Genomic DNA, 12,755 nt, shown 5'->3' with positions numbered 1-12,755 from the left:
ATGTTGAAATCCCTCTCACTGGTAGCATAGTAAAGATTTTGGTCTTTACCAGTCAACATGTAGGGTTTTTGCGGTCTACTCGTCAACTAGACAGGGTTTCAACATTCAACTAGTTAACTAGTGCTGTCCAGGACCTTACTAGTGCAGGGAACTGACGCTTGATATCAAGGATTTGGAATACAGCTGTGGTGGAAAGTTACTGAGTTAGATGTTTTCTCATGTTTGTGTAAGAGTGATATAAACTGTTGCAGGTGCAGTTTCTCCAAAGGTCGCAAACGGGAGGGTTCCCGTACTCCCATCCTAGCTTTCTCAAGTGGCTTTCTTATGTATCCTGTTATGCCCTCTCATGTGTCCTATTTTTTTACTTAGCCAATGATCTTTGTTAGACCAAAGAATATTCCTTTTTTGGGAGAGCTTCCTGTCAATGTACCACACCTGTTTTCTTCTGATATATGCTGTTTGAGCTCACATTTTGGGGAAGAAGACATCTGACTTCGACTGAGAGAAGTTCACTTGTTTTCTCCCTCTTTGCAGGAGTGTTGATAATAAAGACTCGACTAAAGACAACATTTGTTTCTCCATAAGATTATTTCATCCATCACGCTGACATCATAACCTGAACAAGAAATTGCCATTACACATATTTCCATGGTGAAGAGAGAGAAATAAATCATCAACCGGTCCGGCCTGAGCAGATACTGACCTGCAGGCGTTCAGAGCTCACAGCTTCAACAGGACAGAAACACTTCCTTCATATTATGTTGTTTTATTCAAAAGCATTTTCACCAAAGTCACTATGATGAATAACAAAACTTCAAAACAGAGATAAACAGAATCAGAGAGTAATGAGGGATAAATCATCGTCACCTTTTTGGAGAACAGATACGTTTTAAACCAGAATCCTGAAACATGACCTGGAAGTGTTCTCGGGTAAAAAAGTCTCAAGTATTCCTTTAAGAGCTAACATCCGTCGTGGTTGTTCAGATACGCTCAGGTGGGAAAGGTGACAGAAGAAATGCAGTACCTGTGGAGGACCAGAGTCTCAAGTTTTCCAGTTTTTCAGTGCGAACCAGAAGCCACGTTTGTTCTTGATTTGATCTTCAGATATAAGACGCTGGGCGATGTTAATATTTTTACACCAGAACTGATCAAAACTATTTACAATATTTTACAAACATCTCCAACAGGCTGAGCGTCAGACTGCTGCTGTTTCAGGGCCCGACGAGAGAGACAGAAATACAATCATTCAAAGCAACATCTTCTGAACTACATTTCATGTTTATGATATTTAACACAGATTCATGATGTGAACTGTTCCTGCTACTGTGATCCTTCAGAAAGCCAAAGTCCAGCTCAAGCTTGCACTTTATTAGAAATGTTGAGCCCTTTAAATTATGCATTAAGAGAAATGAGCAACTCTGATCAGTTTAGTTGTACGGGTGGTTAACATCAGTGATGTGGAGTTTAAGTTTAATCAGACAGAATAAAGACGTTAAGAAGTCTTTGTGAAATTCATATCACATCAACCGGACACGGGAACGTTTAAATAACACAAACGAGTTAAAGCAACATTATTTGGACCCGCCCCGGTCCTCTGCAGGGTCCTGGGACATACATTTGGATGCTCATGAGCTGATACAGAAACAGGTTCAGAGGGGTGTGGGCAGTGCTGTTCAACAAACTCAATAGTAAACATTTGAAGGCAGAAAACCTCGGACAGGACCAAACTGGTTCAGATTGTCCAGAAACGTATCAGTGCACGTGAAGAGGAACCTTTAACGGGTCGTAAAGGAGCAGAGGAAACCTTTCCACAGCAGAAACTAAACATAAATATAACGTCAACATAATTTAAAGCTGCAATCAGGAAGTTTACATTTTTTCATAATTTATTCTGGGACTCAGCTGTTCAAAAGTAATCTGATTGGATTTAATCCACTGACTCTCTCTCGGGTTGTTTGATACCAGATTTGAGGTAATCAGCTCAGGTAAACCTTTTAAATGAAATCTGGATCAAACCTCCAGAATGACTTAAGATTAAGTTTTGGCCTCACTTTTTATTTGATAGGACAGTTTGGGAAAGACAGGAAAAGGGGGGTGAGTGAGGAGGGTGAAGACAAGTGGATTACGTGATCCTCGGTAGATTTAGATCTGATAGAACTTTTGAACAGCTGGCCGTGTGACTCAAAGAGGTAAACCTCCTGTAAAATTTGAATCAGGGTGTTTGGGTTTCTTTGTTTTTGGGGGCAAGTGACATCTTTTAAATATATTTATCTTTTTCAAAGACAGCTGCACGATTAAGATCTCACAATGAATAGAAAACAAATTTGATTTTACGTTGCATTCAAAGAGCAGATTAAAAATGCTAATTTATCTGCATGTAAATTAAGAGATTAAAAACACAAGATGAATGTAGACTCAGACGTCATTTCACAGTCCTGGTCTCATTTAACTAAATAAATTCATGTTTCATTATAGAGATAAGAATTAAATGTGTGATACACTGAGAACATTTTCATATTAAAAGTGCTAGGGTAATAAAACATGAGGATATTAATGATGATGATGTTTATGACTTTGGTTTAAAGTGTTAAATCAGAGTCCGATATTTCTTATCGTCTGAGTTAGTGAAACATTATCTTACATTGAGATTATTATAAAAATGCTCTCAGATTAAAAAAAGCTTTCTGAACTACAAGAACAAAAAGTGAACTGAATCAAACCTTTGGTTACATAAACACTAATCACACACTGACGGATGAGTGATGAAGATAACATGTCAGCAGCTTGAATCCTCTTCCTCTCCAACATCTAATCTTTGATATATCTGCTACTTAGATTAGCCTTTTCTAACACTGTTGTTATAAAAATAGAGATTTTATTGGTTCTGAATGTTACACACAAACGGCATGAAGGACTCAGTATGCTCGGAGCAAAGTTTTTAAAAGCATCATGGCTTGGTCGACTCCAGAGAATCTATCTATCATGATGTTTTCTTTGCATGTTTGCAGAGGTACAGAAACGTCACTTTACTATGAGTAATATGATGGATTATTCGCCGTAATCTGAAGCTCCTGTGAGGAACTTTTGGTTTGTGTCACTTTTGGCGCCCCTTGTGAACAAAGCGGTCATCTCTTATCCTGTCCTCTATATGCATAAGTAGTATCCTCTGACAAAAGGTTTCATCCTGCTGATTTCACAATCAAACATGCGATTCATTGTGAATATCTAATGAGGAAAATGTAAACTGAGGGCTGTTTTTTCAGCCGCATGACTGACACTTACCCCCTCACACTGTTTTCAGGCATTAAATATCACAATATAGGAATTGTCAGTCTATTCACTGATGATCTTGTCTGCTTATGGAGGATATAAAGAGGCATCAGTATCATTTTGAGTCTGTTTCATAACTGGCAAAAAACTCCTTAAAGGGGCTTTAAATAAAAGATAGCAAAAAGTGCTAGAGGACAAGGATGCAACTTGTTTGCAGAGCAGATTTTGGAGCATTTCACCCTTTGACAGTTCTTCAAATATGAAACTTTTCCATCCATCCATCCATCCATCTATTATCTTGACTGCTTATCCCATTCGGGGGCGCGGGGGTCTTGAACCCATCCAAGCTGACATCGAGCGGAAGGCCGAGTACACCTTTGGGCAGGTCGCCAACCTATCACAGGGCAAACATGGAGAGACAAACAACCATTCACGCACACACTCACACCTACGGGTAATTTAATGACCCATTAACCTGGTGGGCATGTTTCTGGACTCTGGGAGGAAGCCAGAGTACCCGGAGAGAACATGCAAACTTCACACAGAAAGGCCCCTGCCTGACCAGGGATTCAAACCAGTAACCTTCTCGCTGTGAGGCAACAGCGCTACCCACTGCATCACCTTACAGCTATAAGACTTTTCCTTTGTCTGTTTTGTTTTGGCCTGCGTAGTTTATCTTTGAGAGTCAGCTTGAAAAAGCTGCGGTGGGAAAAAGTCGTCATAAAAACGTCTTTGCTGCGAGCACACTGAGACCTTCACCTTCAGACACGTGGAATGACCTACAAAGAATTCATGGCCGTTTACAAATCACTATAAAAAATATACCAGCTGCACATCCAGCCTCTCGTGTTTACCCACTTTGTTCAGAGAAAAGTCAGGATACATCATTACAACGATAACGTCAGCGGGAGTTTGCTGTGGGTTCAAAGAGCTCCTGTTTGAGTCTGTTCAAAGATCCAGTCCTGGTCTCCTGGTCTCATTCACTGTCCGGCTCGTTGTGATCTGAGGACGGACTCTCTCGGGCCGGCAGGATGTCATAGTGACTCGGGATGTGGCTGTTTTTTGGTAGATCATACGGATCCTGACCAAACTGTAAACAGCTGACGTCTCCGTTTGTCTGGATGGTGCTCACGGTCGGCTCTGAAAGAACAAAACATGAAGATGTAGGAGGAGGATTTCAGGCGTTTAAATCTAATCTCTGTGTGTTACGATAGGGAGAGGACATGCTTAGCCTGAAACTGCACCAACAGCACCTGTGAACCCTGCAGATACTGCTCCTTACTGGGTTTTTAGCTACTTAGAGTCTGAGGAGCAACAAACCTCACTCTAAATGACTCTCTGATAAATAAAGTCTAGATCTCCTCACCAACTTCATAGACGTTCCTGTTATTGGCCGGGCTGCTGTTGCTGATCTCAGCGTACGGCGAGTCTCGTCTGGCCGGTGACTTCATCTCTACGTAGCCACACTCTGTGTTCTTGTTCATCAGCAGCGGCGGGTCCTTTATGGTGGCATACGGGTTCTCCGAGCTGTTCAGGGAGCAGGAGCTGGCGTGATACGGAGTGCCCTTCACCAGGTCTGAGGAGGAAGAGGAGGAAGAGGAGGAAGAGGAGGAAGAGGGTGTTAGAAAATACCAAACACAAACTGTTGAGATCAGCATTCATTTCTTAAAGTCTCGTTTTTACCTCGTAAAGACTTCCCCATATATCTGCGGTCAATACCGTACGCTCCTGGTAGAAAGGAATGAATCAAAATATCAACATCAGTACGCAAAGATCAGTTAACACATGGGACTTTAGAGATGCTAATGTGCATGCACGTGCAGTAAAAATGAAATCATTGCAGCAACAACTGTTAACTCTGCAAAAGCACCTGATAAATCAGGGTGAATGACTTACAGGGAGAGTCTGCACAGATATTTAGATCATGTTTATATTTAAATATGGAAATAACTTGGTCCCAGTTTGCAGAGTAAAAGTGAATCTGTAGAGTCCATGTTATCTCACCCAGCTCATTGAAGCAGTCTCCTTGTTTCCAGTCTGCAGGCAGCGTTCCTGTGTGATCAGCCAGAGGTCCTCTCTTCCTCTGATCCACGGTCTTCAGGTTCACAAACATCTGGCTGTTCTTCGCCTGAGTGAGAAACGTTAAAGGGACAAATATTTCAAATATTCATTTAAAGATACATCACAAATTATAAATATTCATCTTTTTGCTAAAGTGCGACTTCAGACACAATGCAGATAAAAAAACATTAAAAAATGAAGCAAGAACGTCCAAAACAAAAACATTTACTGCTGCAAATTTGTAAATGATAAAACAGAGGTGCTCCAGGCCTGTAGGGGGCAGTCTGTTTGGAAAAACAGGAGCTGATGTTTATTATTTTACTGTTTTTAAACCTGAGGATGTGGATGTTTCTTAGAGGGATCGCAGGGTTAAATCACACCTGACATGACACCATCTATACGATACAATATAATGTCTTATTTAGACCAAGCAGCAACTGCCGGTCTTAAAATTTGAAGCCCATGCGGAAGTACTAAAAACGTCAGTTCCTCGAGTGTCCACTAGAGGCTGACTGCAGAAACACAGGAAACCACATACACACCCATTCAAAGAGCCGATCTTAACAGTAGAAATAAACATGTTTACAGCCTTGTACAAAAAACTGTTTAGTCTGAATAGCTAATTTCTCTATCAGCACACATTGCATGAGGGGAATTTATTATAACTAAGATTACAAGTTTTGCCCAAATAAGGGCGTGGCTGACTTGATTGACAGGCGGGAACACTGTAGCTGTTAGCTAGGAGGTTAAAGGCCCACCTCTTTACCCCAAACTAGCTCCACAGAAGTTATGTTGAGTTCAGCCCTTCCAATATGGCACCCGCCAACGATCGACTTCAGAAACAGATGGCTGACGTCATGGAGACTACGTCCATTTATGATACAGGATATGAATATGACCCTTTGATCTCACTGATGTAACAACGCTGTGTTTATGTCACTTGGTTTTGCAGCTGGTGCATGTCCATTTGAACATTTCTCCTGCTGTAAACCTCTTTGTGTATCTGTAGTGTTTGAAATCTTGAGTTTCCCCCCTGTGGAGCACAGACAGACTCTCTGCTTACCTTTGCATACGGCCGGTTGTTGACGTGTGGAGGGCTGATGCACTGAGTCAGTGTGTGGTAGCTCGGGTTGGAGAAATAGCTGCTGGGGTGAGTCTCACATGTCGGAGGATGAGCTTCTGAAAACATGGAGGATCAGGTCACATTAAAATCAGACAGGTCACGTGGTTTCAGCTCAGGTGAAGGTGCTTAATGTTCTTTAAACTGAGTGCTGGCCTGAGCAGGGGGACAAACCTTGGATGGTGTAATCAGCCGTGACCCTCACAGCCGGTGTGTAGGTGACGGCCGGCATGGCAGGCTCTTTGCCCTTCTGCTTCTTTCTGTAGATGATGAAGAGGAGGAGGAGGAAGAGCACCAACAGCACGAGCACGATGATCCCCGCGATGGCCCCGATCTGATACGAGTCCACATGCATGGCCGCGCTAGTGAGGCTGTTCAGGCTGCCAACCACAACCACACCTGCTGCACACATGGGGAGGAGACATAGGACGGCTCATTAGGCTCCGAATCAAACTCACATCAAACAGTCTCCTGTTTTTAAGATTTAACTTGGGCTTCATTTAGAAAAGGACACTGAGACGTAACATGCAGCAAAGGGGAAACAGTTGAACTTGAATCCTGTCTGCTCGCTTCGAAGACTCCAGCCTCTGCACATGAACGCATGATTTTAACTCCTGAGCTACACCTGCTCCTCCTTCTCTCTCTCATCATGTCCTCACCCTGGTCACAGCGAGCTCCCTTCCAGCCCGGGTTGCAGTAACAGGTCCCGGTCATGTGATCACAGGTGGAGTTATTCAGACAGTCGCACACCTGACGGCAGCCGTAGCCGTACGAACCGGGAGGACACTCTGCAAAGAAAAACAGAGTTTAATTCAGGTTTACTGACCCTGATGAACGCCTGTATGAAGAATATTTACATATAAACACGATGTATTCAAAACTTCTGCAGTTGTAAGATCTGAAAATGTGAAAATCTGGTTCAAAATCTTTGAAAGTAAAATACCTAAAGGGTCTTAAAGTGTTGACTAAAGGGTTATTCTGGTATTTCTTTAAACCTGCACTCTTATTTTTATCTTTTGGAGTTTAAATAACCTCTGAAATGTTTGTTATTTCTCCTTTACATTGTTTAAACCTGCAGAAAAATGTTTGTAAAAGCTGTAACTTTATTGTTGTCGCAGAGGCTGCAGCTGTGGTGCATCGCTCTCGCTAAAGCTGACAGATTGGTTAGAAAGGACACTTAATGGTTGAAAGAAGTAGAGCAGTACTTAGACACACTCATGGAATAAGGACGGGATGTACGAAGAAAAGGAGGAGAGGTGTTGAGTCTTACTTTGTTCACAGTGTCGTCCCATGAAACCTGTGCGACAGGTGCACTGTCCTGAGATGTGATCGCAGTCAGCTCCGTTTCTGCACTGACAGATCTGAGAACAGTCTTTACCGAAGAACCCCAACGGACAGCCTGCAGGAGGAGGAGACCCAGGTCACATGACGCATGGACACAATGATCTACGTCTGATACATTCATACTATTCAGAGATGTAAACACGAGGATGTTAGAATATTTCAGTGATAAATAAACTGAGAGAATGAGAGACATTTGTATAAATAAGCAGATCGTTGTTCTAAGTTTTCCATCACAGGCGAGTTTTTCTATTATTCTTAAAGAACTTTAACACAACTTATGTTCTTATTGTCAAAAACTGGAAGTTATCTTTACCCGACATCTGTTCTTTACTCTTTGGTTATTTCAATACTTTACATTTGTGTAGTAATTCATGATGATGCTGATTACGGATGAGTAAGTGTCTATGAAGTTTGCTTTCCTTCATGTCCTTCCTGTGGCCTCTTAATAATCTACAAACTTTGAAAATAACTTTTAGTTTTCAGTTTCTTTGCTGCTGCTCTCCCCGCCTCCGGCTTTGGCATTCCACGTAGGCACATGGAAGGGCAGGGAACTCCCAGAACAGACCACGTATAACTTCTCTTTGATAAGAGTGGTCCTGACTGAATTGTTGATAGAAAGTTAAAGATAAAGGAAAGCTTTTTATTATCAACAAGTCATCTAACAAGCACTGGGAAGCTTTGATGACTCCTGCAGGGAGTCAGGACCGCAGGTTGGACACCTGTGCTCTGCTCTCTACTCTAACCTGCTCCTGTGTGTCTGTGTGTGTAGGTGTGAGACTGACGCTGTGTGCAGTAGAGTCCGGTCCATCCTGGCGTACACTTGCACTCTCCATCGTACGCGCTGCAGTACGCTCCGTTGTGACAGTTACACGTGTGGATGCAGTTTGGACCCCACTGACCAGGAGGACACGCTGCAGCACACAGAGGGGACATTTAGTGATTATTATCATTCATAATATGTTTAAGGGCTTGATAAATAATGAAACATGTCGGTAACGATTGTGACTCACGTTGGGAGCAGTCGCTGCCAATCCAGCCGGGGTAACACTGACAGGAGCCGTCGATGGGGTTGCAGGTACCGTTGTTGGTGCAGCTGCAGCTCCAGGCGCAGTTTTTACCAAAGCGACCGCTGGGACACACTGCGCACAAAACACACACACAAATTTATCATTTTCATCAAACACAAGACTGAAAAACATGCTCACTGTCATCACAGACAGCATGCATGAGAGTACTGGGTCATGCATGTCAGCCACCACTCAGTGTCCTGCAGCGTGACTCACCCTCGTTACACAGCGCCCCCTTGAACCCGGGCAGACAGTCACACTGTCCGGAGACGTGGTGACATGGCCCATTACTGTGGACGCAATGAGGACATGTCTGACTGCAGCGATGACCGAAGTAACCTGGAGAGCAGACTGCAGGAAACAAGAAGAGACACACGGAGGAGTTCATTTCACCTTCACGTTACAGAAGAGAACTAACTCTGTGATATAAAAGTCTCTTATGTGTTGAAGCTGCAGCAGTGTGTCATGATGATGATGATGAAGGACTCACTCCTCTGACAGGTGGTCCCTCTAAAGCCAGGAGCACACTCACAGGTCCCCTCGTCCGGAGAGCACGACGCTCCGTTCTTACAGTTACAGGGCAGTGAACAGTTCGGCCCCCAGCGGCCCTCTGCACACACACTGTCACAGTGGATACCTGCACACACACACACAGAATACTCACACACCTGAGTAAACTCTGACTGCTACAGGAAACACTCTATAGCTGTAGATATTTCTTTATAGATGATGATTAGGTGTAAAAAATTAAGCCAATGAAGAAGTCCCTAAAGCTGCAGTTCCTCCAGTGTCCATTAGACTCAGATAAACGTGTGTTTTTTGTAAGTTGTGTCTCTTATGACTGAAATGATGAAGGTGAATAAACCTGAGCGTGTAGATATGTATCTTCCTGCATCATAAAGTTTATTGGTTAGTGTTTCGTGACCTGTTCTGGCATCTCACCTGTCCATCCAGCCAGACACCTGCAGTGACCGGAGGAGTGATGACATCCATCAGCGTGGCTGCAGTCACACCGCTCCTTACAGGCCAGACCGTACGTCCCATCCTGAGGAGGAGGAGGAAGAGGAGGAGGAGGAGGAGGAGGAGGAGGAGGACGACGAGGAGGACGAGGACGAGGACGAGGAGGAGGAGGAGGAGGAGGACGAGGACGAGGACGAGGACGAGGAGGAAGAGAAGGAAGGGGATTAGGAGGAGGAGGAAGAGGAGAAGGAGGAGGAGCAGGAGGAGGAGCAGGAGGAGGAGTAGGAGGAGGAGGAGCAGGAGGAGGCACGTGATGAAGGTTCAGATTAGTCATTAAATTAAAGGACAGTTTTTACATGAATGTTTTTAAAATGACGATTTTTTTTAACGGTTACAAACGGAAAAAATAAAATAAAAGCATGTATGGTGTAAAAGGTAACAAACGTTGTGTTTCTGTGTTTATCAATATCCTCTCACCTGACAGTGCTGCTCACACCTGTCCCCCCTCCAGCCTGCAGCACAGGTACACTGACCGTCCAGAGCATTGCAGGCTCCTCCGTTCCCACACTTACAGGTGAGGTTACAGCCCAGACCCCAGGTACCACTCGGACAGTTGATGGAGCAGTCCACGCCGTGCCAGCCTGAGCAGAGAGAGGTCAAAGGTCACAGCTTTAATAACTTAAATGTATTTATTAAACATTCAATTAAATTATCATCAAAATACTGGAGGCTTTACAGCATTTTAAAAAGGGAAAGTATTGACATCATGTACGTCTTTGTTCCTAAATATAAGTTGTAAAATCGAGTGATAAAATATTTGGATTAATGTCAGAATCAGACATTAGCAGGAATAAACGTGAGGAGTTAGTCTTGGGTGCATGAAAAATAATAGAAATGCTGCATTAAAAAGACAACGATTAAGAGGACAGTTTTAATCACAGGATGAAGAAAAACACTAAGATAAATTAAAAACAGCAGAACAAATAAAAACATTAATGAAACATTGATGTTTTGTTCTGTGACGCTGAGGAATGAGCTGAATCTTTAAAACTCAGCGTCTCCTCCTCTTTCTCTCCTCCTCAGCTCACCTGGTCTACAGGAGCAGGATCCGTCCACAGGTGAGCACTGAGCTCCGTTCTTACAGTCACAGGAGGAGGAGCAGTTCATGCCGTGAGTTCCTGCGGGACACGGGACCGAACAGTTTGGACCCTACAGAGGAGGACACAGGAGGAGACAGATTTCACTGTCATCGCTCTGTGATAGGGGGACGTGATCAGTGACTGATCCTCCAGAGGATGTCAGACAGCAGCAGAGGTAAAGATATTATTTGTGATATTCTGGCTTAATTTAACTAATTTGTTAATATCTTATAGCCTTTAGAGATAGTTATATACTTTATAGAGATATTATGGCCAGTAAAGGCCTCATTGTATTATGTCAACTTAAGGTGTGCTGTAAGTAGGTCAGCTGAGAACTCTGTGTTACAGTCAGATGATAAGAGGAAGAAACTCATGGTTATCAGCTCTGCTTCAAGGACAGCTGCGTGCAGAGAAACAATACACACACACACATCATATTCATAACGAACAATAGATTGTTTGTCTGGAGGACACGTGTATCATTTGATACATACGTGTTAGAAATTAGGGCCAAGAGGAGACGGCTGCGTATTGACACCCAACTGAATGCCTTTCAAGATGATACTCTAAAAAGATTATCAGATTCTGGACTCAGGGATCATTTTGCTGATTTCCTGCGGGAGCTCTGTCATTTTGAGACCAGTGCTGTACTTCTTTACCTGTGACCACAATAAATGTTTTCTGAGACCTGAACGAATTCTCCAGTGTTCATTCTCTAGCTGTCAACAAAAGAATTGGGGCTAACAATTAACGTGCTGTTTTTATCAGAGAGACTCAGAGACAGGAGGAGGATCTGCTCTTCTCTGAGACTCCGCAGATGAGGACCTCAGTGAGGACAGCTCTGGTTCCCACAGAGACATCTCTTCTGTGAAAATCCCTTCTATGGGCCATAAAACTGTAAACAGAAAGTGTTCTCATGGAGACCCTGAGAGTTTGTTTGAGTTCAGATCATTGCACTCAGAAGAGGTTTTATTGAGCACATGTGGCCGAGTGAAGATCTGATATCTGAGAGCTGGATCTGTAGGAAGGTTGATCCACAACCTTTAAGAAGAATATCATGATCACATTAATGCAATCTGAACTCTATAAATGAGTTCATCTTTATGATCCTGTTTAAACTAAACTGATTTAAGATGCTCCTTTAAACCTGCGTCTGTTTCTGCAGCTGAAACCTCCTACTATAATATCTTCAACACGTTACAAGGGCTGTGAAATGCAGCGAACACGGTGACGTGCAGCTACATGTGACAGAGATCTTTATTATCACAAATGATTCAACATAAAAACCATCACAGCAAACACTAAACTTCAAAAATATTCATAACTTTCAGATTTAAAATATTTGGGGTATTTTATAGGATAAAACCACGAAAACACCAAACAGAGGCGCTGTATTTTAAAGCAGACAAAAATATGGATAATAAAATAAAATAAAAAATACAGAGTTAAAAAAACTTCTGTAGTGTTCAGATATATTTTGTTAAAAGTTTTCTGATTTAGATTAGTTTCAGATGAATTTTTTTTATAGTTTATTTAGCAAAATCTGAATTGAGTCCACTTTTTTACAAAGTTTGTGTAATTCTTTTTAAATGTCTGACACCATTTTCACCATTTTATGAAATTTTAAAAGTGTATTGACTTCAATTCCTTAAGTCATACCTTGTCTAGATTCTAGGTATACGAATTAATTGAAAATATTTTAAGAAATGGCATCACAATAAGCAGAAATAAAAATGTATGCACTGTTATCTAATTTAAAATATATGTATATTGCTGTAGTTCTCACAGCTGCCA

General features: G+C 42.4%; 1 protein-coding gene across 2 annotated transcripts in view; it reads right to left on the bottom strand.

The window, feature by feature from the left end:
* Positions 1 to 746: 746 nt before the first annotated feature.
* Positions 747 to 12,755, bottom strand: part of megf10 (multiple EGF-like-domains 10) — a 54,566-nt gene continuing 42,557 nt past the window's right edge. Inside the window, exons 11-25 of one of the 2 annotated variants that reach the window (XM_034710287.1) lie at positions 10,911 to 11,031; positions 10,300 to 10,463; positions 9,805 to 9,907; positions 9,353 to 9,499; positions 9,079 to 9,213; positions 8,806 to 8,934; positions 8,578 to 8,706; positions 7,722 to 7,850; positions 7,111 to 7,239; positions 6,626 to 6,853; positions 6,395 to 6,510; positions 5,275 to 5,398; positions 4,954 to 4,998; positions 4,637 to 4,846; positions 747 to 4,410 (exon numbers count right to left, since the gene is read on the bottom strand). In XM_034710287.1, coding sequence (XP_034566178.1) covers positions 4,247 to 4,410; positions 4,637 to 4,846; positions 4,954 to 4,998; positions 5,275 to 5,398; positions 6,395 to 6,510; positions 6,626 to 6,853; positions 7,111 to 7,239; positions 7,722 to 7,850; positions 8,578 to 8,706; positions 8,806 to 8,934; positions 9,079 to 9,213; positions 9,353 to 9,499; positions 9,805 to 9,907; positions 10,300 to 10,463; positions 10,911 to 11,031 — 2,073 coding nt within the window. In that variant the 3' untranslated portion in view covers positions 747 to 4,246. The remainder of the gene's footprint in view (positions 4,411 to 4,636; positions 4,847 to 4,953; positions 4,999 to 5,274; positions 5,399 to 6,394; positions 6,511 to 6,625; positions 6,854 to 7,110; positions 7,240 to 7,721; positions 7,851 to 8,577; positions 8,707 to 8,805; positions 8,935 to 9,078; positions 9,214 to 9,352; positions 9,500 to 9,804; positions 9,908 to 10,299; positions 10,464 to 10,910; positions 11,032 to 12,755) is intronic. The other variant, XM_034710288.1, reaches the window with a different exon arrangement.

Source organism: Notolabrus celidotus, chromosome 19 (genome assembly GCF_009762535.1).
Source record: "Notolabrus celidotus isolate fNotCel1 chromosome 19, fNotCel1.pri, whole genome shotgun sequence".
NCBI classification, from domain to species: domain Eukaryota; kingdom Metazoa; phylum Chordata; class Actinopteri; order Labriformes; family Labridae; genus Notolabrus; species Notolabrus celidotus.
Note: the sequence above shows the minus strand (reverse complement) of the source record. Positions and strands in the feature narration are given on the sequence as shown.